The following is a 25,195-nucleotide window of genomic DNA, read 5'->3' on the forward strand; positions in this document are numbered from 1 at the left end:
AGGTACGTATTAACAAGATTTTACTGTATTCACACAGCTTAATACAGCAGCATAAAATGGAGAAGGGTAAAAACATAGAAGGCAACATTTAGAATGTGCAGACATTCAGAGGCTTAAAGGGGCTGACAACTGATGTTCATCTTACCCCGTTTTTTTTTTTTTTTTTCCGGTGTACAGTCGAACCAACTTAAAACAATACTGGTTTTAAAACTATATTGACTATAACAATGAGCAGCCGTGGCACCATGAACTTTTGTGTATGTTTGGAAAATCAATCATACACCCAACTAAAATGAACCGATTACTATAATATTCCCATGTCGCATTACTGGTTATGACAATTAAATTTGGCTACTGGATGCCTGTGCTGAAAGGAGAAAAAAAAAATGAAAAACGCCGCACCTACTGAGTGCTGCACATGTTGCCACCCTCTCTCCCGTCTTCCTTCCACCTCTCCGAAACACCAGTTGACTGCGCTGATTGCCACCCCCGCCAACACCTGCCTATGCCCGTGGCACTGTCGTGTTTTGGAGGTGTGGAAGGGAGACAAGAGAGAGGCTGGAAATGCAGCAAAGGTGCAAGACGTGCGTGTGGCAGCTCATGTTATTTTCTTTTCTTTCTCTCTTATTTCGAGTTACTTTTCGTTTGGGCACAGACACCAAATGCCACCTTTAAAACCAGTAACGCAGCATGGCGACACTATATACAGTATAGACCACTTATAACGTAACCGCTTATGGTGCAGGACCGGATATAGTGCGGTCTTTTCAGACTCCCGTTAATTTTCCCATAGCACTCCATGTATACACGTATCGCTTATAGTGCAGTCGCGGGAAACGAATTACCGGTTACAGTGCGGCTGCCTGGGAGTACGGAAGTCAGCAGAGACGGCAAACGCTCCCCTTAAACGGGCGCCCCAAGGAGTGCTCGAGGAAGAAAGAGAGACGAAGTGGAGGAGAAGGGCACGTGGTGCGAATGAACAGCCAGTGAGGCTGAAACCAGAATCTTGAGTGCGAGTCGTGAAATATCACGGCGCGCATAGCGAGCGAGGGCCATGAAACTGCCAACGCCGGCCAACGCTCGCTTCACGATAACGGCAGTAAACGAAACTTCAGGGAGCGGGCGGCACCGGCACGGCACGGCGAAGGGCGCAGGCGGAGACCGTGGAATGTGAGGGAGGAGGGCGGCAGGGAAGCGGATTTCGTCTCGGCAACTCCGCCGCTTCGGTGGCTCCCCTCGCCCTCCCTCCTAGCTCCCTCACTTTCCAATGTCACTGTGCGCGCCCGGCGCCAGCTCCCCGAAGTTTCGTTTTCTGCCGTTATCGGGAAGCGGGCGTTTGTCGGCGTGGGCAGTTTCGTTGGCCGGCCTGGGACAGCGCTGCTGCTTCCCTCTGCGCCGTAGCCGCAGCGTGCAAGGTCAACACGTGATTAGAAAGTAGAGGAAGCATAAAGGGGAAAGAAGGATTCACTGCCATTTTCTACAAGTGGCTACGGTAGCGTGGCTGAGACATCGGCACGTACACAGCATGTTCGGGTGCAACGCAGAATCAGCAACCTTGCCATTTGAGAGAGGGTGAAATTTCCGCCGCGTTTTTTTCTTCCTTTTTTTTTTGTTCTCACGCGACATTGAGGGGGCGGTGCCGGAGCAACGCCGATCGGAGGCGCCGCCGCGTGATTTGGTTCGAATTAATGAGATTCGACTGTTAATTGAATGCAAACGTTCTAGCCGCATTCCTCGGCTGTCGCATACGCGTGGCGGCTCGGTGCACATGTTTTGCATATGTGCGGGCCTTGAAAATTGTTGCTTTGGTTATAGTGCAGTACCACTTATAGTGCGGATATTCGAGACTCCGGCGACTTACGTTATAAGTGGTCTACACTGTAGCAAGCTCCAATGTTACTGCGGAAGTTTCACAGCAGAATGTCACAGCACGCAGTTTTACACCATTTTTTGTACCGATTGAAAATTAGTGTACTTATTGAAATATAGGCTTTTTTTTTTTCGGAAATGTTACCCTAATTGAGCAATATTCGTGAACAAAGCTAGCAGAAGTACCGAGCTAACGAAGTTTCTCAGTGTAGCCTGTCTAGAGATTATGCAGACTGGCTTCAAGAAATGCTGCATATCTAATGCACTCGACGGCACCGAGGACGACGTCATTTGGGGTGCCAAGGACGCCTGCGAAGCATCCGACGAGGATGCAGCTTGTAGCGTAACCTAGCAAGATTTAGTAGCCGAGCTAACGGTAAATCAAGTTGTGCCATGTTCAGTTTTTTTGTTTTCCTAAAAAGACATGGGTCAACCTATATTCGAATTAAAATTTTTTAATTTCTTGGCGAGTTCAATACACAGGGGTCAACCTATACCGACCTATTCTAGAGCAAATATGATACAATTATTATTTAAAATATTCACATCCTGTTTGATGCTATCAATATAAAGCTAATTTTTATTTCCAGTATAAATCCGTTCCACATTTTGGTCAGTCGTCAGTCCCTTTAATACTTAATGTTGCAAGTACAAATTGCACATTTAATTATTTTTTTTGACACTACAATAAGCTACAATATGCAAACTGAGGCTGTGCTACAACATGTGTGAATTAAAAACATTAAAGGGCCCCTCACTAGGCCACATAGCAAATTTTGGTTTTACGCCAGAAGTTGTTACGTGCCCTGTAAGGAGTGTTCTACCGCAAGAATTTTCCAAATTAGATCATTAATAGCAGAGATAGAAATATTTGAAGTGCCGCAAACCCATGAGTTTAGGAGGCGAGCGTCACTGCCAACATAGACTATCTCCACTTGCCCCGTTTAGCCTCCACAAGCGAAGTTTCTTTCCTGCGTTCGCCCATACCAGAGCCGGAGGACCGCGTGATGAATATGTCACTAGCCCAGCCTTCGTTTTTTTTCCCCCCTCTCTCTTGTGTTCTTGCTGAGTGGCGCACTTCAGGCGATGGTCTCGAGCGCCAAGCTGTTGAGTTTGTCTCGTTTCACGCAGCAGACGATATTTGCGTGCTCTGTACGAGAACACCTGATTAGCGGTCACGAGCACTGAGGCAGATGCGAGAGGATGAAAGAGCATGATCATGGCGTTGGAACATGGTAGAAAATGAGAGTTTCGATCTCTGCGTGCGTGACTGCACAATGTGAGAACAAGCAGACGAAAACGGAAGTACATCTCTCTTACTACGGTACAAAGTAAAACAAAAACATGCAGACATGCGGTTCGTATGTTTTATTATTTCTCTTAACTTTAATTTGTCTATTGAACCAACAAATAAAACAAATAACTGATGTTTTCTTGAATAATTCTCGAAGTGTCACGTGTCAATATGAGCGACGTCACAGCGCTGTCATGTACCTAGGTGCACCTGTGCGATACACGTCAATTCTCCGGTGGGGAGTGCGGCGAGGAGAAGGGCAAACGGCGCTTAGCTTGAAATTTAAGCGCTTTCTGCGACACGTAGGGATGTAATACAAGTCATGATTGCTAGCGCGCATTGTATGCATCGCGCTTGTCAGCTCAAAATGACCTGACCTGGTGAGGAGCCTTAAGGATGACACTCAGGATCCCAGTAAATGGTGCAGCCACCACCACAAACACATAATTCTAAAGCTACTGTTTGGTACTCACACCCCATTACTTTCAGCTTTCACATGCATATGAATTGCATCAGCATATATTGTTTTGTTTTTCTTGTCTTTGCAAAGATAAGGCCTCTCTTCATAACAAGAGGTAGGCCCAACAGTAGGACTGCTGGTGACTCGCATAAAAAATGCTTATGGGTTCAGTGAACAGAACTCAACACCTTCAAGTGGGACCCAGCTGGACTCTGACAGTGATGATTTAGACAGGACATTGTTTAAAGTGTTTTAGAATTTCACAGATGGCAACACAAAGTTTATGGAAAGCGCAAGAAAACACAGAAAGAAGGAAGGGAGGGCTTGGAGTTCTGTTTAGGGAGACAGGCCTCCTGAACCTGAATGGGAAAGTGTTAAATCATACGTGCTGTGGGGATCGAGGTGCCTTCCTGCGCCTCGTCCCCTAGCTCGCGCGTGGTGCTTAGCTCGATCTCCGGGAACCGCCGCCGTAACGGCAACATGGCGGACATGGCTAGCGTGCCGGACCTACTTTCCCGCGCAAACCGTGCTTCTCCCCCTCGGGATTGGACTTGCCCCGAGAGAACACGTCACCGGGACGCGCCCTGATTGGCCTCCCGCGTGGCGGCCCCCGGGCACCCTATCCACCCGAGCTCTCGTCCTCCGAGCGCTTCCTTGTCGCGGCAGATGCTCACAGGCCCGCGACGAGGTGGTTACATGAGACCTCTGTTCTCGCGACTCCTCGTTCTCGCGCTTGGCGGACCGCTACCCGGTAAGCTCTAGTGCAGCAGGCGCGCGTACTCGATCGGTCTTGCGGTGAGCCTTGGCCCGTAAGCAGCGTGACTGTCGCACTGTGCTGTATCTTGGGTGAATAAACCCGTATTTGTTGGCGATCTGACTCCAGAGCCTTCTCTGCGCCGTGTCGGAGAGTCGACGAACCCTGCCTTTGTGCGTTGCGGAGTGGAGGAGCGTCGTGCCCTTTCCTGACCGTCGCTCGTAGGGTAAGTCTTGTGCAAACCCATCTCCACAGTGCCAATTACAAAACACCATTTCACAGAGGTATACAGGATACCGAGCATTTGTTATTCTCCATAACTGTTGTCTTATAGTACATTCGGCTGGTCATTCTCGAGCACTCTGCCGGTGCGTGTTAAATTCGGCTGGTTGAAATTGAGCGCTCAGAACACATCAGGCTTGTCCTTTCCAAGCACCACGCTCCCGCTCAGAGATACTCTCACCTTCAACCTGGGAGTGCGACGAGATTTGGCGGAGTTCCGATCATATGGCTTTTTTGACGTGGCGTCTGCCACAGCGGTGTGTTGGAGCCTGCACAATGTGCATGTTTAGAAAAGATGACGCACTGATGTGTTTTCTCCTCAGGCCTCAGATGACTCTGGCAAGCAGCTGCAAGTTCAGCTCGGTCCCACTTTCTCCGAGAGCCTCTGATCAAGAGCAGGCTCCACATCATTGTTATTCAAGTTAGAGCGTGGTAGGGACCAGCCGAATGTATCATTAGCTTCATAAAATTGTCAAAGAGGCTGAGGCAACTGTTTTGCAAAACTTGCCTTGAACTCATCCGGCACTTGTCTCCTCTTGTGAAGATACCACGAAATGGCATACCACATTCTCTCTGTAATGCAAACACAACAAGGAATAAAAAATTGACAACGTGCAGGTGAGCTTTGTTCCTTTAGCTGCATTGCAACACATGGACCAAACCTTGAGAGAGAGTGCAATAGCAAGGACTACGTACAGCTGCAAAAATTATTTTCTTTTCGCAATTTATTCCTGCAATCTATACCATGTGTCCCAGCTAATGTGCACCAAGGTGTCTAAAAAAAAAAAAAAAACGGCTACGAGATGCGACGATGGGGCCGACGGTGTTTTGTTAGCAGTCGCCGTGAGCACAGTGGTGAATTTTTCTGTTATCACAGATTAGCTAGCTAGTCCAAATTACTTCTCTAAACGTATAATTACTTGCACAATTGAGTAAGCTTGAATGCCCAGTTGTGCATCACATTCGAAAGCATCATATGCAAAGTTTCCAGCTCGCTACATTATCCTCAGTTTTTTTTATGCAAAGTTTCCAGCTCGCTACATTATCCTCAGTTTTTTTTTTTTTTTTGCCTTTCAATGTTGTGCTGCAAAACCTGAAAAATAATGCGAAGTGAAGGTGGGCCCGCACGTTTTGCAGCACACTACAGCATCACTCTCAAGAGAGGTTTCACAGAATCAACACTATGCAATGGCTGACTAGGTGACCACGAAAAATTGACAAGGCAACGACATAGCTGTTGGTTGCTTCTAGAGCAAGCAAACGCGTCAGACTATTTGCTCGAGCACTGCACACCATCTTAGGGCAGTGATAAAAAATATGACTTTGGCAAAGCACAAAGAAAGATAAAAGAAAATAAAGAAAGAAAATAAAGCCTCACCTGCTAGCTAGTAGCAGCAGCCAGCAGCTATGCTATTGCCTTGTCACTTTTTCACGGTCACCAAGTCAGGCACTCAATAGTGTAGGTCACTAATGTACTATTGTGTTGGGGTCAAGAGCTTTATAACTTAATTATAAAATGCAGAAAAGAAAAAGGAAGATTGCTGGCAGCTTTATCGGTTCTCACGTGATCTGCTGCAAGTCACCAGTCAATAACAAAAGAATGTGATTAGTTGATACCTTGATAATATGGTTTCTCTTAAGTCAATGCATACATGTTTCGATTTATTTTCATAGAAAGCATACTTTTGCTATGACTGTATGTGCAAGGCTTTAAAAAAATGCTTTAAAAATAATATGGGAATAAACAAGTTGCGGCACCATTCCTCTCAAGGGGCCCAATAATCAATTCTTTGAAACTTGCCGTAGGCTTCTTTCCCTACTGTCGCCAGTGGTGCGCTACGTGGAGATGCCAGATGGCACCTCAAATACCGTGTAGCAAAGTGAATTCAAAACCATACAGGGAGGGGAGTTTCTCTTTTAAAGTTGTGAAAAAAAAAAAAAAAAAAGATAGTGTGCTTACTACTACTTCGATCTTGCTTGAATTGTGCAGCATAATCACATTTTATGGTCCAAATCGTTCAATGTAAGACTTGGCACTGTTTATTGCCTGGCTTGTCAAGAAATAAGAAAACAATGAATTTGCCATAGTCTGCACCCCTCGCAGTGGGCGATATTTAAAACATGGCAGCTGTGTCACTTCCGTAGTCTACAGTACAGCAAAGCATAGCCTTTGAGATTGGTTTCCATTAATTGCTGGGGCATGCGATGTGTGCACCATAAATGGAGGCAAATTCAGCATTTTTTCTTGACAAACCAGGCAATTGATGGTGTCAAGTGCTATACTGAACAATTCAAACCCCAAAATGCGATCTTGATGCAAAATTTGAACAAGAGTAGAGTAATGGTAAGCACGAAATCTGTTTTCTACGATTTTGAGAGAGAAACATGTTCCTGTATGACGATTACCAGCAAAGAGAGATATACACAAGTGCCTGCATTTGCACATGCCATAATGAAATACAAGGGACATCCACAAAGAAAGTTTTGATTCATTCACAAATGTGACACAACCATCAGAAAAAATTAAAAAAATAAAGAATACTATTTTTATAGTGTCGGAGGGATGGACAGGCAGTTTTACTAGATGTGAACCATATTTTTTTAAAGAAACTTTTTGAAGCACAGCCATAAGTTTTGTATCCTATGCTGGTGTCATGCTAATCTGCTACCATTTACGGAAAGCATGATGTCAGCTGGGCCTCATATTTCCTGACAAAACAATGCCCTACAAAACGCCATTCCAGTTTTTAAAAGACCTAAAAAATTTCACTAGTTATCTCAGCAGGACACGCTTGCACTAGTGCAAATTTGGCTTGAGTGTAAGCCACAAGAGCAGTTTCCTTGCGAAATACAAAACAGGAGATGACTGCTCCGATAGCTGCGTACAGCTGTGAGCACTTGGGTACACAGCTGCTGGTGAAGTCTTCCACCCATGCCAATACAGCCCCAACCTTGAGCCCAGTCACTCACCTCTACCTACACCTGAAACAATTTCTGGCAGGGTAATATTTTGATAGAGATGCTGCAGTCCAGTAAGCATTGACAGCATGGTATGAGTTATTGGTGACAAATTTCTATGCCTAAACTTAATGGTGGCTCATACATGAAAAAAAAAGCATATGTTTTACTGCATCTGAAAAACGTTTCTTTTTCTTTAACAATGCTTGCACCTGAGTTAAAAATTAATTTTTCTCATGTTCTGAGTGTTTCACTTACTACAGTTGACTCATACTAGTTCGAACCGCTAGAGACCACATAATTTTTGTGTGAGTTATCACAAGTACTACTTATCCAAAGATAATTATATCATAGGAAGCCAACAAACATAGACACTAAGGACAACATAGGGATTACTTGTACTTACTAACTGAATTAAAGAAATGATAAATTAATGGAAATTCAAGTGGATGAAAAAACAACTGGCCGCAGGTGGGGAACGATCCCACGTCTTTGCATTACGCGTGCGATGCTCTTACCATTGAGCTACCGCAGTGCCGTTTTCCCGCCCACTTTCTGGGGTATTTATGTTTTACAACTAGAACTAACCCTGGGAGTGTTAGCCAGCACTACCACTCGCAAACCTTGGCGGCGGATGTGGAACATCCTTTCTGCTGCAGGCGCCACGTGTACATGATCTTTTTGGGTGAAGGCAACTGGTCAATAAACCTACACATGCTACCTGAAGGCATCAATGTTGCCCGATTCGAGACTCTCGTTATGTAATGAACGACAAGAAAGAGAACTGAGGGGCCCGATTAAAGGCTGTTTGTCCTTCTCAAGTTCTTGATTATGTAGTACTGTATTTACTTGCATTATTACTGCACATTTTCCTAAGAAAAACGGACAGGAAATTGTGTATGTGGTGTAAAATTTTGAGCAATTCTCTTCGTAGCAACTATCATGCCGAAACTATGGTGCACAATTGAACATGGAGGCACTTTTCATCTGTCCACAGTCATCACAAGTGTAGCGGCCCTACTTTGTTTCTCAGCACACACTGTTCTTAAGAGATTTTGTGTGCCCTTCTCTTCAACTGTCAAGTTCTGTGGCGTATAAAAGTTAAAAGCTGTTTCATCGGCATGTGCAAATTGCGAGAGCCCAAAGTTCTTATTTTGGATGCTAGACGGCGCCTCCCTGTATTTTTTGGACATAATCCGTGCCCCCTATGTCACAAACATGGTGGCTGATAAAGTTGCCACTATTGAAATTGTTACCCATACTCCAGATTTCGTTGGTGAGGCATTTCCATCTATACCTAAATACTGTTTATCTGCTGCAAAGACTTCGCACTCAACCGTAACTTGGTTGCCAATTTTTGACAAAGCAGCCTAAACAGTGCCGTCAAGGCAAAACTTTATCGCTGGCCAGCCAGCTAGCATCACACAAAATAGAAATAGAGGAGAGGACCCCTGCACAAGAAAGCACTCATCACAGGGCTCTTTCATTGAGACAGGACGCCAGCGTCAGAGTGTAATTTTTGGATATTAGGAAGAACCCTGCTCAAAAACTATTTAATTCTAGTGCAAACAAATGCAGGCTTTTGAGCGTGTAGTCGAGGCACACTCTATGGTCTGGATCACACGACACATGAGATTAATCTGAAAGAAATCGAGGCGGACGTTTGTATGAAGTCTTCCATCAACATGTTACTTGAGAGGCTTGGTTCTACAACTTGTTCTTGTATATTTACATAAGCCTCGCAGATAAAAATAAAATAAGCACTCTTCCCGTGAAAGTAGAATGAAACACGATTAAATGAATTTTGGTGCGGTCAACGAAATTGTGAAGGTATAAACCAACAAAATGCGTGTCACCGAGTTGTGGCGAGAACCGATGAAGCTACCAGCTGCATTTTATAAATAAATTAAGGAGCTTTGGATCCTGGCAGAGTGGTATATAAGTAAGCTATGCGACATGGTGCACAGCATACATCCAAAACTGAAATGTGCTTTTGTCTCTTTTTAAGTGGCTACAAAGTTCAGTGAAAACAAGGCATACCAACCAAAAGTTTAATAATTATTCTAGAAAAACTAGATAAAACAGACAATTAGGTAGAGAACAAACAGAAAAATGCATTTTTTTTTTCTCGCATGTGTCTCGTCCTCCTCCTCTACCTTGTCATCCAATTTACATGCCTCTTGAAGAATGAATCAATACCAACTCACCCTGTTTACTACTACTCTCTTGATATTTGAGTAACCTAGTATTTTGAATTATTGCAAGTCTACTAGAAAAATGCATTTTTTTTTCTCGCATGTGTCTCGTCCTCCTCCTCTACCTTGTCATCCAATTTACATGCTTCTTGAAGAATGAATCAATACCAACTCACCCTGTTTACTACTACTCTCTTGATATTTGAGTAACCTAGTATTTTGAATTATTGCAAGTCTACTGTATGTGACACTTAAATATTTCTCACACACTTTTGTTCCCCGAGACACGTGCATGTGAAGCACTCAGTGTGACTCTTTCTTTCTAAATGACTTCTGCAGCTGTTTTAATTCATTAGTTGAGTCGTTGTGCAGTGTTTCAATATGCAACTTGATTATTGGGCTTTTATGGCACAAGGGCCAGTTCTGGCCAAAGAGTGCCAAACACATGATGTAATGAGTTAACAATGATTCATGAAGTCAAGGATGTAACATAGCTGTAAAGGGGCCTAAAATCGGTCGCTGTTAAATGCGAAATATATATATGTACTAAAATATGACAATGACAAGTGAGGTGTGCTGACAAGTGAGGTGTGCTAAGGCCATAAAATATATGTTGTGAAGTGATCATTAGATAAAACTAAGCATAAGCAAGTAACACTGATGCCTCAACGGGGCCTTTGTGTGCAAGGACCAGGAAGCAAGTGCTCTAAATACTGCAGCAGCAGCCTCTGATAAGAGGCTGCGCAACAAATCGCTTGGGTGTATAACATCAGTACACCAACTGTGTCAAATGTCAAAACTGTGTCAAATGTCAAAGAGCGGGTCGTTGCCTAGGAACATTGCTGGATGTAGTGGAACTTGTTGACGGTGTGGTAAATAAAATTTTTTTTTTCTGTGAGCCTCTAATACCCGACATTCCAGCAAAACGTGGAGGTCAGGCAAAGTCGCGCCACATTTACCACAGATAGGTGGCTCATCACCAGTCAGCAAGTACGAGTCTGTGCCATACGTATGGTTAATTCTAAGAGATGATGACCTCAGTTCGTCGTGTTTTTTATATGGGTGGCCTATTTCCTAACTGTGGCTTAATGACATGCAACTTATTAGATGTTAAAGTGTCCCATAGGTGTTGCCAATAGTACCCAAGGTGTTTCTGTAAGAAAGGCAGGGGTATGGCAGGCATATGGCATCGAGGAATTAGTATCTTTTGTTGCCACTGATGAGGCAGTTTCGTCAGCAAGCACATTACCCTCGATTCATCTATGCCCAGGAACCCAGCATATAATAACATGTCTATGAGATGAATAAATATTGCACAAGAGTGAATAAAGCTCAATAAAAACAGGATTTTTATGCCTTTGTAGAGACATTAATGCTTTTACTTTTACAACACTTAACGAGTCTATGAATACTATTGCCTTCTCTAGTTTTAATTTCTTCATGTGTTTCCCAGCAGACAATACTGCATATGATTCTGCAGTAAAGATACTTTTTGGGGGTGCAATACGTCAGATTTAGAGAAAGAGGGACCAACAGCCACGTAAGGTACGCCAGATGTGACTTTGATGCGTCACTGTAGAATTCAGAGCAAGTCATTTTGGCTCCAATGCTGTATGTATTCAAACAACATAAACAGCAAATGATGGGGAAAGGGTGCTTGCCTCCCGAAGCAGCGCAGCCATTGAAGTGCTTTGTTCTGGTTGAGCCTGGTTTTTGTTGCCTGAGTGCTGCTTGACAATTTCGTAAAGATCATTTTTCTGTGAAAGCAAAGCAAAACACATTTAAAAAAAAATTTAAGCAAGGTCACAAGTAGACTGAAATGTAATTCAAGATACCAACAAATGTAATGCATTACGAACATATAATCCTAAAACATATAGTATCATTTGTAGAAAAAAATAATTTAATTGTCCCTAATCAGCATGGCTTTAGAAAAGGATTATCTACGACAACTCAACTGATTGAGACAATCCACGACTTAGCGCTTACAATGGACAAATGCAGTCAAACCGATTTGATATTCCTAGACCTATCCAAAGCATTCGATCGGGTTTCCCATCCTAAATTACTTCAGAAACTTATCCACTATCTCGGTGACAACAACGTCACCAAGTGGATAAAAAGCTATCTTGCAGGTCAACGTCAATATGTATGTTTCAAAGACTACTCTTCTGATTGTGGCGATGTGCTATTTGGCGTCCCACAAGGTGCCGTTTTAGCTCCTCTGCTCTTTCTTCTTTTTATCAATGATTTACACATTAATACTAACGCCACAGTAAGAATGTTTGCAGATGACTGCGTTATCTACAAGGAAATAACCTGTCGTGAAGACCAGATAACTTTAAACAGTGCACTTGAAAATATAACGCAATGGTGCCAAACGTGGCAGATGGTGATCAACACAGAAAAAACAGTTTGTATGACAGTAACGAATAAAAGAGCGCCCATGAACTACCCGTATTATTTACAAAGACAGATGTTGAAGAAAGTAGAAGACTATAAATATTTAGGCGTCATAATTTCATCAGATCTTAAATGGGGCAAGCAGGTAACATATGTTGTTAATAAAGCACTGGCAGTTCTATACTCGTTAAAACGGTCGCTTAGATCCGCATCCATAGATACTAAATGCTTAGCATACCTGTCACTAGTTCGCTCTATACTGGATTATGGAATAGTATGTTGGTTTCCCTTCCGTAAACAGTACATAGCAAAATTGGAGAGCGTACAAAGGAAGGCGATTAGATTTATTTTTAATAAGTATCGCCATCTTGACTCCCCTACAGAACTATTAAGGCAAGCTGAGCTTCCCACTATACAAAACCGAGCCCGACTACTTCGTCTTAAGTTTCTTTTCCTTCTTCTTAATGGTAGTATGAAAATCAATGCGAGTGACTACTTACAGCAGACAGATACACGTAGTTCTCGAACAAAACACACCAAGCACTTAACAGAATACAGATTTCACAACGACATATTCAGGTACTCATTTTTTCCACAGGCAATCCGTGAATGGAATCTGTTGCCTGATGACGTTGTCACCTGCACATCACTGCAAACCTTTATCGCCAAGTTAACAAACAATGCTTTCTAGCTACTATATGCATGTAGGCGCGCTGTGTCGTACAATGGCATTTCGAATCACTTCGCAGTGTCTTGTTTTCTGCCCCGATATATATGTGGGTGTGTATGTGTATATATATGTGTGTGTATAAGTGTGTATATATATGTATATATATATTTTTTTGCTGTTCATGACTACATTTTCTTTCTTCATTCTTCTTTTTTGTACTAACCTTCCAACACGGCGTTTACTACTTTTCCCCCTCGTTTTATAGCATTTGTATAATGAATATAGAGTGCATATTTACTTCCCTGTTCACTTAAACTTATCTATGTCCGCGCCTACCTAAACCGTGTTCTCTTGAATATGTATCCTGCCCCTTTCCTGCAACAGCCTCAAATGTGAGGCTAGCAGTATGTTCAAATAAATAAATAAATATGTAACAAGTTATGTAAACACTACCTTACTCTGGAAAAAAAAAAGAATAAAGTAAAAAAAAATTGGCCACGAGGCTACATTATGAAAAAAGAGAGAGAGAGAAAGGATCCCGAAAGGTAAAGGTATGGTTAAATGGCTATGGTAAAGCTATGGCTAAAGCTAAGCTATAAAGCACCATAGATGGTTTCAGCTATAGAGGTACATAATTTGTTTGAATTATTATTAATGCTATGAACAACAAAATATCTTGCAAATTGGTAGAGAGTTTTAGCAGACCATTTTTGCAGTCCACCCTAATGATTCTCCATCACTTAGCCTCACTGCAGTGACAATACATATATTTTTTTTCTTGCTAACTATTCCTCCCCTATGGCTAGCCAGAGGTATATCTTTTGGCCTCTGGTGTCATATGGTCAGCATGTTAAAGTGCCCCTCACCACGCCAGATAGCAAATTTCGGTTATATGTTGGAAGTTGCTACGTGCCCTCTTGGGAGCGTTTTACCGCAACAACTTTTCAAATCGGTTCATTAATAGCCGAGATATAAACATTTCAGTGCCGCGAACCCATGATTTCAGGAGGCGAGCGTCACTGCCAACAAGAACCCTCTTTCCACTTGCTCTGTCTAGCCTCTGCAAGCGAAATTCCTTCCCTGCGTTCTCCCGTACTAGAGCTGGAGGATCGCATGACGTATATGTTCCAAGCCCCCTGCCTTCTTTTTCTTTTTTCTTTCTCTCGCTTTTTTGCTGCGCGTTGCACTTCTGCTGACAGTTGTGCGTGCGAGCTGTTGCATTTGTCTAGTTTCGTGCAGTACACAATTTTGCGCGCTGTGCACAAGAGCACCTGACTAGTGGTATAAGTCAGTGCTACTCGAACACTGAGGCAGACGCAAGCGGATCACAGAGCATGATCATGCGCTGGAACACAGTAGAAAATGACATAGTTTCGCTCTCAGCGTGCGAGGCTGCATGACGCGGGAACAAGCAGACAAAACGGAAGTACATCTCTCTTGCTATGGTACGAAGTAAAATGAATACACGCAGCCATTCGGTTTGTAGGTTTTATTATTTCTCTAAACTTTAATTCGTCTATTGAAGCAACAGATCACACAAACAACTGCTGTTGCATTGAATATTCAATTCTCGTCACGTGTCACTGAGAGTGATGTCACACCACATATATGTACATAGGCGCACTTGAGCATATACGTCAACTCTCTGGCTGGGAGCACGGCGCCCGCAAAGAGAAGGGCTAACTGCGTTTGGTTTGAAATTTCATCTTTTTCGCGGCACGTAGCAATGTAATACTTAGCAGACACGATCCGTTAGCATGCATTGTATGCACTGCGCTTATCAGCTCAAAATGACCAGACCTTACTTAAATGAATAAAAATAAACATTCTAGTTTCGCTAATTTACATGAGTTGGTGCTTGCTTGATACAGCTTATTACGATGTTTTGCATTAAAGGAGCAATGACACATATTTTCAAAGTTGCACAAACTATGCCACAGACTTCTCGCATAATAGAATCACACTTTGTAAGTGTGAAGGTTGAGAAACATCAGATATTTTTAATATTATACTAACATTGTCTTGAAATGCCGGACATTGCTGCATCAATGTTAACATGACGTCATAATCAAAATTTTCTGACGTCATGTAGTTATTAATAAGGCTAGGCCCGCAGAGTGCTGCATGCGATTATTCTAAGCTCACGTGTGGGAGCTACAGCATTCAGAGGAATAGAACCAGTCACTGTATCATGACGTCATTAGGCACCCAACACCCCATGTACTGAAACTGGCTCATTGAACCATGTATCGTAGTAAATTATTTAGGGCACTCTGGCACTTTCTAATATATTAACTACCACACAAAACATGCAGACAAGAAGGAAATGACAAGAGAGATCAGAAATATGATAATGCCCCCCCCCCCCACCAAAGAACATACATCCCACACAACACTAAGGACGAAGACAAAGCAGAGCCAAGGAGATACAGAAAAGATTTGGACAAAATAAAGCAGCAGTTTTTGTAGATGCAGCTAGACGCAGGAAAGGATTCACTGCAGATGTAGTAAATCACAAAAAAGAATATGTAACAAGCATCACAACAAAGACAGAATATACAGAAGCAGCAGAAGAAACGGCGATAGCACTAGCAATAACACAAACTGAAGCATACTTAATAATCAGTGACTCACAGGTAGCAATTTGCAACCATGCACATGGCCGAATCTCCCCAGGGGCACTACACACATTATTGAAAGAAGTTAAAAAAGAAAGACAAACACGTTCAATCACTATGGACACCTGCCCATACTCCGACCTCACAGGGGGACAGCAGAAACAACGAGGCGGCACGCAATGCAGCTCGAGGGCTAACCCACCGAGATTGTGACAAACATTGGTACCGTCAACTCAGAGGCCGCCGAAGAAGGCGAGGACGGAGATTGGGAGTGGGGAGACAGAGTGGCCAAATACAAAGATATAACAACACGTTATAAAATGTAGAGGTGTATTTATCAACCATCTCATCAAAAACTAAATAAATTGCAGTCTGTCCAGTGGCGGCCGTTACAAACGAGGACATGCTGTAATCCAGTAATGTGGGATATACTTTATCCAGATACATACCAGACAAATGAATGTAAGTTATATGGCTCAAGAGCAACTCTTGAGCATATGTTGCTCTTGAGCATATGCTGCGAGTATGCCAAGGGCTGACGAGTAGCAACTGTGGGCAGTCCAGCGGGCCGACGGTGCCGCCAGAGCTCAAGGGCTCGTGGCAGATGCCTAGGCAGGGTTGAGCCCACACTAGTAACTTGCCAGACAAAAATAAAGTTTTTACCTACCTACCTACTCTGGTGCTTGCCAATAGTTTTTTCTTTTGATCATTCAAAACTTATTAAAGCACCTTCAGTGTTGTGATGTTGGAATGTAGCAGTGGCCTGGGCCATGCAGTTGCACTCATGATCACACTAAATGCATCATGGTGCGAGCAGCTTAGCTAGGATGAGAGTGAAATGGAGAAGGCACTTCTTTAGCTGCTCATTGTAGAGTGTTCTGCACATGGCACACTTCAGCATCTGCTCAACCACTGAAAAGCACAGGCCAGAGAATCAATCTGATAAAACTATCTATTAAAAGTAGGGGTGACGAATGTTTGAAGTTTCAAAATATGAATAAAATAATACGCACTAAATATTCATATTCGTATTACAAAATGAACTATTCGGTTGTTTCAAATAGTTGAAAGTAACCAAATATTTCTCAATAGCAGACTGTCAAAGTCTGGTTACAGTTCATCTACTGAACAAACTATTGCAATTATCAAAAATTAAACAACAGTGGAAAGTTTTCGAAGCAATGCAAGCCATTTTCTGATTCGGCAGTGGAAGCTTATATGACAACCGGTGATTTTACTTCTTGCAACCACTAATTTAGGGTTCTTTCGCAGTCTAGTCATGCAACAGTTTTATCTTTTACGCTACAGCCAATGATGTTTTCCTTACAATGGGCCCTTTTAGATGTCACACAAGTCCTTCAACAGCTTTTTATTTTCTTTTTCCACAACCTATGTACTTTTTTCTTCTTATTTCTGGGGTTTTACGTGCCAAAACCAGTTCTGATTATGAGGCATGCCGTAGTGGAGGGCTCCGAATTAATTTTGACCACCTGGGGTTCTTTAACATGCACTACAACGCAAGCACACGGGCTTTTTTGCATTTCGCCTCCATCGAAACGCGGCCGCCGTGGCCGGGATTCGATCCCGCGATCTCGTGCTCAGCTGCGCAACGCCTTAGCTGACTAAGCCACCGCGGCGGGTTATGTACTTTTTTCGTGAACTATTTATTTAGTGTGTTTGGAAAGCTCGTCATACAGCAGTCATTCATTCTTGGAAAGCTTGTTTGCAACCAGGCTTTAAATTTGTGGAGAGGCTATTTGTGAAGTTTTTTAATGACAATTAGTGATCTTGTGAACTGGTTCTAATTGCTCCCGATAGTTAGCCGTCATTTTTTTTTCACTAGTCGGTACAAGTGAGCTACCTCATTATTCTGAAATAAATGTTCCTGCTGTAAATATATATGTCTGCATCTTACTAATCGATAGTCGATTCGATACCAACTATTCCTGTTCGAAAAAGTGTATACTCGCCCACCTCTAATTAAAAGACTTGTCTAGGTGTGGACAGTTTGACATTTAGAGCACAAATTTTTGAGCTTGAGTAAGTTAGGCTGACACACACTTGATGTGTCACATGTTCAGCAACACACATACCTACACACATGTAGTTGGCCAAGTAGCATACTTACTAGGAGCCTAGAGTTGTCTGGTGATGAAGCAGCTGAAACAAGTTGAAAATAACATCTCCTTGACATCAGACCTCGACCCATGTCAAGTGCATCTGTTGGTATAAATTTAACATGCATTAACTGCTACTCATAAAAAGCCTTCCACAAGAGCAGTTAGTTAAATTGGATTTATTGGCGCAAGAGCAATTAGCTGCTCTAAATCTGATGCAAGTTCAATTCAAGCCATGTTACGTTACTTGAATACTGATATATTATGATCTTTTTACACGGCAATCACAATGATAAAGTAGAACATAGAATATTGTGATGGCTATTTAAGCTTCAGTAAAATGCACCACATAAACAAAGCACTAGCATGTTGGCCTGGCAGCATTTCGCCAATAATTCCATAGGTTTCCCAAATGTGTCTTGATTTTTCTACAGTGAAAATAATTTAAATTGACAAAAGCACCTCGATGGCTTTTTTTAGCTCTAACTACGCTCCCTTGACAGATGGTCTTATGACAAAGGATCTAAACAAGTTCAAATTGAGCTGCGATGCCCGCTCAATACAAACAAGCAATCGCTCCGCTTAATAAAAACAAACATAATCCACAAGAATGTAAAGACAAGATGATATAATCATGTATCAGGAGCACCTGATTATTCGTCAGGAAGTTCATAAACACCACTTAATTTCAAGCTGGATGGTTCTTTCCAAACGCTTCTCTTGCCAGTATCCTTATGAGACTTTACAATTTTTTAAAGTTTGTATGTATTTATATATCATCAGCCCTCTTCATTAGTACTGACACAAAATATTTCACTTGTCTTCTTTGAAACCCTTTTGACACTAGTGGTGTCAATTGACGCTGCTACAGAAAAGGTTACACAATAATTAAGGAAAACTAATCGATTGGTTGATTGTTGCGGTTTAACATCGTAAATTAACACTGTGACACTATGAGAGATGCTGTAGTGATGGGCTAAACATTTTGACTACCTGGGGTCCATAAATGTTCACCCAAAGCATAAAACATGAGTGTTTTTGTATTGGGCTCCTTTTAGAATACGGTCTCCACAGCCAGAAATCAAAAACATGACCATGTGCTAAGCAACAGAATGCCATAGCTACTGAGCCACCACAATGTGTAAAAAAATAAATAAATAAATAAATAAACCGGACTATTTGTACCCTTGATGCGAAGCAAGAAATGCTGTTTGTACAGAAAAAGTAAACCAAGAAACCAAACGCATCAGTGGCACTCATAAATTCCACTAAAGGAAATTGTCAGCGCCAAACCACTTTAGCTTAGAGGTTGACAATCTTATAGTACAATGAAACCGCTCAATGGCAGTAGAAAGAGAAAAAAATGTTGCAAATGTCTTTCGCATCTTGACACGAAGCCTTCGTAATTTTGAGGTTTGATACTCCTGGGACCCGGTTGTTAATGTATTGCTCAGCTGTGCCACAGCAACAGCCCTGAATGGATAACTACGTGAGCAAATAATGCAAAACAGTGTCAGCCCTGCACAGGATCAAGTTCGCCTGATAATGCCCTTTCACTCCAACAATTTACCAGATGCTCATTATCAGTAGTGTTTTCCTTGCTGCCATGGGAAAGGACTAACAAAAACAGGTTGCAAACATGAATGGACGCATAGTGACTGAGGGGGCAATGTAGCTAAAGAAAATTGAGAGCTCTTGTAAATATACAAATTAACAATTTTCTAAAAGAGCAGCAAAGCAAAGGCATTTAAGTAAAAAAATATAATGCCTACATATTCCGTTCAGTTGCAGTTCATCATCTGAATCCTCTTGATAAAAGACCTCCAGGGCACTGCTGAACAGCCGCGCTCGGTTAGCTTCAATACTGCAAGCAGAATATACAATTAGGGTGAGACAAGTGAGACACCACGAACATGACTACTGTAACACAATCTTTCTCTCTGATCAAAACAAACCCAGCAACATGAGTATATACCCAAGCAGGCCATCGCTGTTTTGTCTCACTTGCACTAGAATGTCAGATTATTTACAGTGACACGTAGCTTGAGGCAGCCTAAACATAAAGATGACACATAAGGGCAACTTGGTCTGCCGTACTGAATTAATGGCTTTTTATTCAATCAGATAAAATGTCTGATAACCTTCACTAACTTCACATTTACTAATAATCAGAAGTGGAAATGCACATTCAAGCATCTTGATTAGGTGGAAGCTGTGTGCCAAGTACCAAAATGCTTCGCTTTTCAGTGAAGCAGAATAAAGTCACTGAATACAACACAGATTCCATGTTTACTACACAAGTGATATAGGGCTGAATTCACAGCTACAGGAATGCATGCACAAAGAAAAATAGTTTACAGAGTCATTTAATCATTATATTTTGCTGCTCAGTGAAGCAAACCAAAGCCCCAACTACACATTACTAGCATCAGAAACCTAAAATATACAGAGATTTATTTTTTAGAATACACCTGCATGCCTAGTGCGTACTCATGGTCCAGTAACACACACCAGCTCATTTGATCACACATGCTATCACCGTGTGCAATCATACATGAATGCAATCGGTATTTGCCACGTTAGGAATAGGAACGTAACCTGAATTGTTCAATAATACTTACGCTTGTAGGCATCTGAAATTTAAAACAGTGTGCGACTGTTATCATTATGCATGCTATTCACAAAAGCTTCCGACAAACAAATATGAAAAAGATGGGCAATTGTTTGAACACTTAGGCTTAGGGAGCACATTAGGGTCAAAAAACATGCCCTAGCAATGAAAATAATATTTCAAAAACATAACTTTCGGCTCCTGTTCCAGCATACCCTGTCAGCTGCCCACTGTAGGCAGCGCGCTCACAGGAAATATCCACTCCTGTGATCACTGGGCATGGTTAACATTCGAGAAAGTCTATACTTGTAAACTGACGGCGCTTCTAACAAGTTACAAACCCTTTGAAAAGCTAGACAGCTACCTACAAGCTGCAACTATAATTTCGATACTGCTGTTGCATTGTAGAAATCTCCGCGCACAAACAAGGTACAGAATACATGAAAGATGTTCATGACAGCTGCGTCGTTAATACCGATTGACAAGCTTTCGGTTTTTAGTTAGTACATAAAATACATTGCGTAAAGAGTTCGCATAAAGTGTTCGATCTTAACACAGTCGTGGTCAACGCAAACGATCTACCGATTCGGAAAAAAAAAAAAGAATTAACACAGCAAATGACAATGACATCGCCATGCATATGCCCTTGACAAACTGGGCAAATACTTAGAATATGTGCTTGCGAAAATAAATAATGAAGCGAAAAAGCCTCACGTCAGTAGCTGCCACCAATCCTCATCTGTCATTTCCACCTCTGGTAAATCTTCCTCCGACATACTGGCCCAAGCTAAAATAGAAGCCTGCAGACGATCAAGCTACACTGGCTGGCCCACCGGTGAGCGATTACTCGAGAAAATAGATTTGAACGCGACCATCGTCTTTTTCAGCGCGCCCGACATGGCACGCGCACAGAAAACTGCGCCGCAAAAGTGTAGTCGATGATGCGCGAGCCAACGTAAGAGATAAGAAACATACAATCACCCCACATACAAAATTTCTACTGGCTTCTACTCCCGTATTATATATTTTTATACGTACCTCCTCAGTAAAAATTGCAAAACTCTAGTGTAGCCAGAATCTTCGCTGTTCCGTCTACTCGCACTTTCCGATGGGGGCCTTTCGCACATCCTCCCTGAGCAAGAACTAGTAAAGCTCATGCAGTCATTGCAGTGTTGTGGTGCTGGTTAAAAACCTGCTAAAAATCGGTGGAGCACTCTTGGTAGCTCAGTCAGGACTAGTAGCTATGTCCTAGTTGAGATAAAGCAGCGCCTTTACTACCTTAGCAGGACGCGGTCATAAACAGATGCTGGCCTTCGTAAACAACTCGCTGGCTGCGACACCACACACAGCCACAAGCGTGACACAACACACAACCACACCAAAACGTAAGGGAAAAACAAAAACAAAAAGCGTATGACGTCACAAATGAGTAAAGCTTGCTATCAAAACCTTACCCGTTTGTTGTCAAAATTTCGTGGTTAAAGATGCACGCTTCATAAGCGGCCAAAAAGCATCACAATAGTTAAAAGAGCAGCTTTATATCAAATCAACACAATCATGCCTAGGTGGCGTCACAATTTATGGCTAAAAACAAAGTTTAATAATGTGCGATGTGGTTTCGTTTTTCCGCAAGAAGAAGGTGTGCTGAAATTGGGTGAAATGTATCTGCTGTGTAAATTAGATTTATATTGAGCAGAAATTGAGGCAAATCATGCTTTAGCATGAAGGAAAGAAAAGCATTGCTCCAGTTACACTTACACCATAGAGCTTCATACACTTTTTAATATAAAAAAAAACAAAAAAAAAACTCTATGAGATACACCACTTGACAATGCCGATAATATCAAAATAACAAATTGTATGACTAAGTTACTTTATTATATGTTAAGTTGTTTTTAATAAACAAGTATGCTTTAGTTGTGCTTATCAGTGGAGTGGTGGGGCGGTGGTGGCGCTTTGGCGCGTTATTGTGGTCACGTGACGCCATCTTTGTCCAGAGAGGCAAATGGCGTTGTTGTGGGGCAGTGCTATTCGTCTTCTTCAAGGAAATGACAATTTGCCAATTTTTCACAGCTGAAAGTTGCCGTACGGTTGTTTCAATAAGTGCACAAATGTTCTAGCTGCATGTTAATAGTGCGTTCCTGTGTTTATGTGTCTTCGCTCAAATTCAGCCGCTAAATGATTATGCTAAACACACGTGGATTTGTGTACATTCTCATCTTCATCCAAGTCCGCTGTTAAAGTACTTGCCAGGGACATTTCTGGCTCTCTGTCAGGCGTCGTAGTGTTTTAAATAATCGAGCAACAGCGATGGTAGTTAATATTGCAGGTGCTCGCGTGAAAGGGGCGTTTCGATTCGCTAAAAAGTGCGATGTAAATGTCCTGTTTACCGACTTGACGCTTCAGCTGAGACTGCAGAACATTGTTTCTAACAGCCGTTCATGCAAGTAAGTTCCTGCGGTGGCTACTGTTAAAGTTCAGATTCTTTTACTTGCGCTTAGTTATGTCCATGACTAATGTGGTTGATATTACAGAAATTGGTGCATCTGTTATAGCAATGGATTTGGCGGGATGAATTTGTCTCTGCGTACACTGTTGGTAAATCGGTATACTCCATGGGTAAACATTAAACAGGTTGCTTTTGTTGTTATAGCTGTCCTGTGCGAAAATATGATGAAAATCAATAGAACGTCACTAATTAGTGGCGCGCACCTTGCCAAGTAATTCCCGTGGTAATGGAACGTATGGCACTCCTGTCGACGTTAAGCTGTGTTATCAATGACTACAAGGATATTCCTATTTGTAATATGTGCATTTCGAATCTAATGTCATGGTTAACATGCGCTTTGCTTTGGTTTTCATAGACAAAGTTGTCGACTTCTGCTGATAGCTGCATGCGACTAAAAGTCTCCAGCATACGATGTCTGCTGCAGGCTCTTAGTCGTTTATAAATATGTTGTTATAGAAAAGCGATCAGGAACTAAGCAGTTATCCAAGCGAGCAGTGACATGTGAAATGCAGTGTCTGACAAACAAAACCATGTTGTTGCTTGTTTGCAGTAACATCAGTGTAGTATGAATAGACGAAAATATTTAATATATTACGAGACTTCTGAAAGCGTTCACCCCTTTGGCAGCAAACTGGAATATTTCTGTTGTGCATGTTTCCTTGTGGGTTTTCTCTTGTCATCCCATCTTTGCAATAGTAAAAAGAATTTTTAGTTTTAAGTGCTGTGCATGTTATCAATAGTAATGTGCAGAGAGGTCTAGATATTTAATAAAACTTTTGTATGTGCTGTAGGGGGGCTATTTGGAACATGCAAATTTTTCAGTCATTTTGTGTGCCGTTCACATCTATTTTGATGCACTTTTCAACTACCACAAATATTTTAGGGTGAAGGAATGACTTGAAGGCCTGACATGTCTGATGCTCGTTTCCAAAACCTCTTGTCACGTGATGAGACACTTTTGGACAAAAACCACACAGTGAGCGAGATGCTTAGCAAACCAGCTGCATCCTGGGAGGAACAGAAGTTTGGTAAGTAGCCTTCATCATACATTTGTGTACATTGGTTTCATTCTAATATTATGAATTGAACAGTTTAATGCTTCTTTGTAAGACAAAACTGCTGCTTGACAGCTTGTGTTTTTTGACCAAGAAGTTGGGTAGTAGTGCAGAATATGTGGTTGTTGTCACCTGTACTGTGCTCCTGCTCCCTGATGTTTTTAAGAGGAACAGAATAACTTAGTGTTAAAACTTGCAAGCAGTGCTGGATGACTTTAGAAATATTTGTTACACGCATTATCAGAATAAAAAGCTGAGTGCCTTCATATTGACAAGCAAATTCTGTATTTTTGGTATGTTCAGATCAGGTTGTGTTTGCAAGCAAATACACAACCACAAGTTTTGCCCTGTGGCCATGTGTGTGGATTGTAGAGAATGAGTAATGTACAGAGTTTTGGAAAGGTTTACTTGCACTGATGGTAAAGTTCAATATGAATTTGTTATATTTGTGCTTAAAGTAAAATTATCTGGTAGATGCAGTATCGTAGTGCTTGTGCTGTCCGCTTATTTGTTGGCTGTATGTGTGTAGTTTAATGCAGAAAGCTTGCAATGACAGACTTGAAATAATGCAAGGCTTGCAATTTTGCAATTGCAATTTTATAAGGGAACACGCAGATGAATGTCAATCTTGGCTGTTCTAGACTGCTAATGATATTAGCTAAACTATGTATGCTTTAGGGTAAAAATTTTGATGGATGTATGTTTGTGAGATTTGTACGGTGAATATTCGCAAATAAGAAAATAAGGGATTTTGTGCAGTTCTCTACAACTGTGCTAATGGTTGCATCTCACAGTAGCCACACAGCTGCTCAGGCTACATGGTTGAAAACTTTAGAATGTAGACACCAATAACTTCTTAAATAGCAAAATTTGTTGAATGCATCATGGAAGATAGCCATTACATTTTTTTTTTTTTTTTTTTTTTTTTACGAGAGTGTGGTTTAAGAAGCTTTCTGTTTGAAGTTGGAAGTTAAAAGGTCCAGATATTTGGTCAGAAGTATTTTTCTCAATACCCATTGTGGGGGGCATAAATTATGTCAATATTTATTCAGATTTCCATAAATAAAAACAAAACTAGGCATTTTTTATGGGTCAGTAACCAAGTAATGCATCAAAAAAGTAATGAAATTCTTTTGCGTCTCATTATGCGCCCTAAAATGTACATCAGTAAATAGCAGCACATACAGCGTAAGTCCAGCAATTGTATCGCATTCTTCTGCTGTCTTCAGGCTGCGATACCAGTATTGTCTGTAAGGAAGGTGTGAAGTAACTGCAGCGAGAGTACATCTGACAAATGCACTCACTGATAATTGCAAATATCTAGATGTAATGGCAAAAGATAAGGGGATACCAGTGTCAGTATCAAAACATTTGGAGTGTCTGGAGGGCTGTTATTCATT

At 41.8% G+C, this 25,195-nt stretch overlaps 2 protein-coding genes across 4 annotated transcripts in view; one reads left to right on the plus strand and one right to left on the minus strand.

Annotated features, from left to right (window-relative positions):
• Positions 1–21,776, minus strand: part of LOC119464343 (DDB1- and CUL4-associated factor 11-like) — a 69,583-nt gene extending 47,807 nt beyond the window's left edge. Inside the window, exons 1-5 of one of the 3 annotated variants that reach the window (XM_049668689.1) lie at positions 21,686–21,776; positions 19,393–19,484; positions 17,632–17,723; positions 11,474–11,569; positions 5,168–5,232 (exon numbers count right to left, since the gene is read on the minus strand). In XM_049668689.1, the coding sequence (XP_049524646.1) occupies positions 5,168–5,232; positions 11,474–11,569; positions 17,632–17,712 (242 nt within the window). In that variant the 5' untranslated portion in view covers positions 17,713–17,723; positions 19,393–19,484; positions 21,686–21,776. Of the gene's footprint in view, positions 1–5,167; positions 5,233–11,473; positions 11,570–17,631; positions 17,724–19,392; positions 19,485–21,269; positions 21,620–21,685 lie in introns of those variants that run through there. The other 2 variants (XM_037725269.2, XM_037725277.2) reach the window with 2 other exon arrangements.
• A 455-nt stretch (positions 21,777–22,231) lies between these two features.
• Positions 22,232–25,195, plus strand: part of LOC119442736 (mRNA (2'-O-methyladenosine-N(6)-)-methyltransferase) — a 122,878-nt gene continuing 119,914 nt past the window's right edge. Inside the window, exons 1-2 of the mRNA XM_049662796.1 lie at positions 22,232–22,678; positions 23,624–23,768. Coding sequence (XP_049518753.1) covers positions 23,651–23,768 — 118 coding nt within the window. The 5' untranslated portion in view covers positions 22,232–22,678; positions 23,624–23,650. The remainder of the gene's footprint in view (positions 22,679–23,623; positions 23,769–25,195) is intronic.

Source organism: Dermacentor silvarum, chromosome 1 (assembly GCF_013339745.2).
Source record: "Dermacentor silvarum isolate Dsil-2018 chromosome 1, BIME_Dsil_1.4, whole genome shotgun sequence".
In the NCBI taxonomy this organism is placed as follows: Eukaryota; Metazoa; Arthropoda; class Arachnida; order Ixodida; family Ixodidae; genus Dermacentor; species Dermacentor silvarum.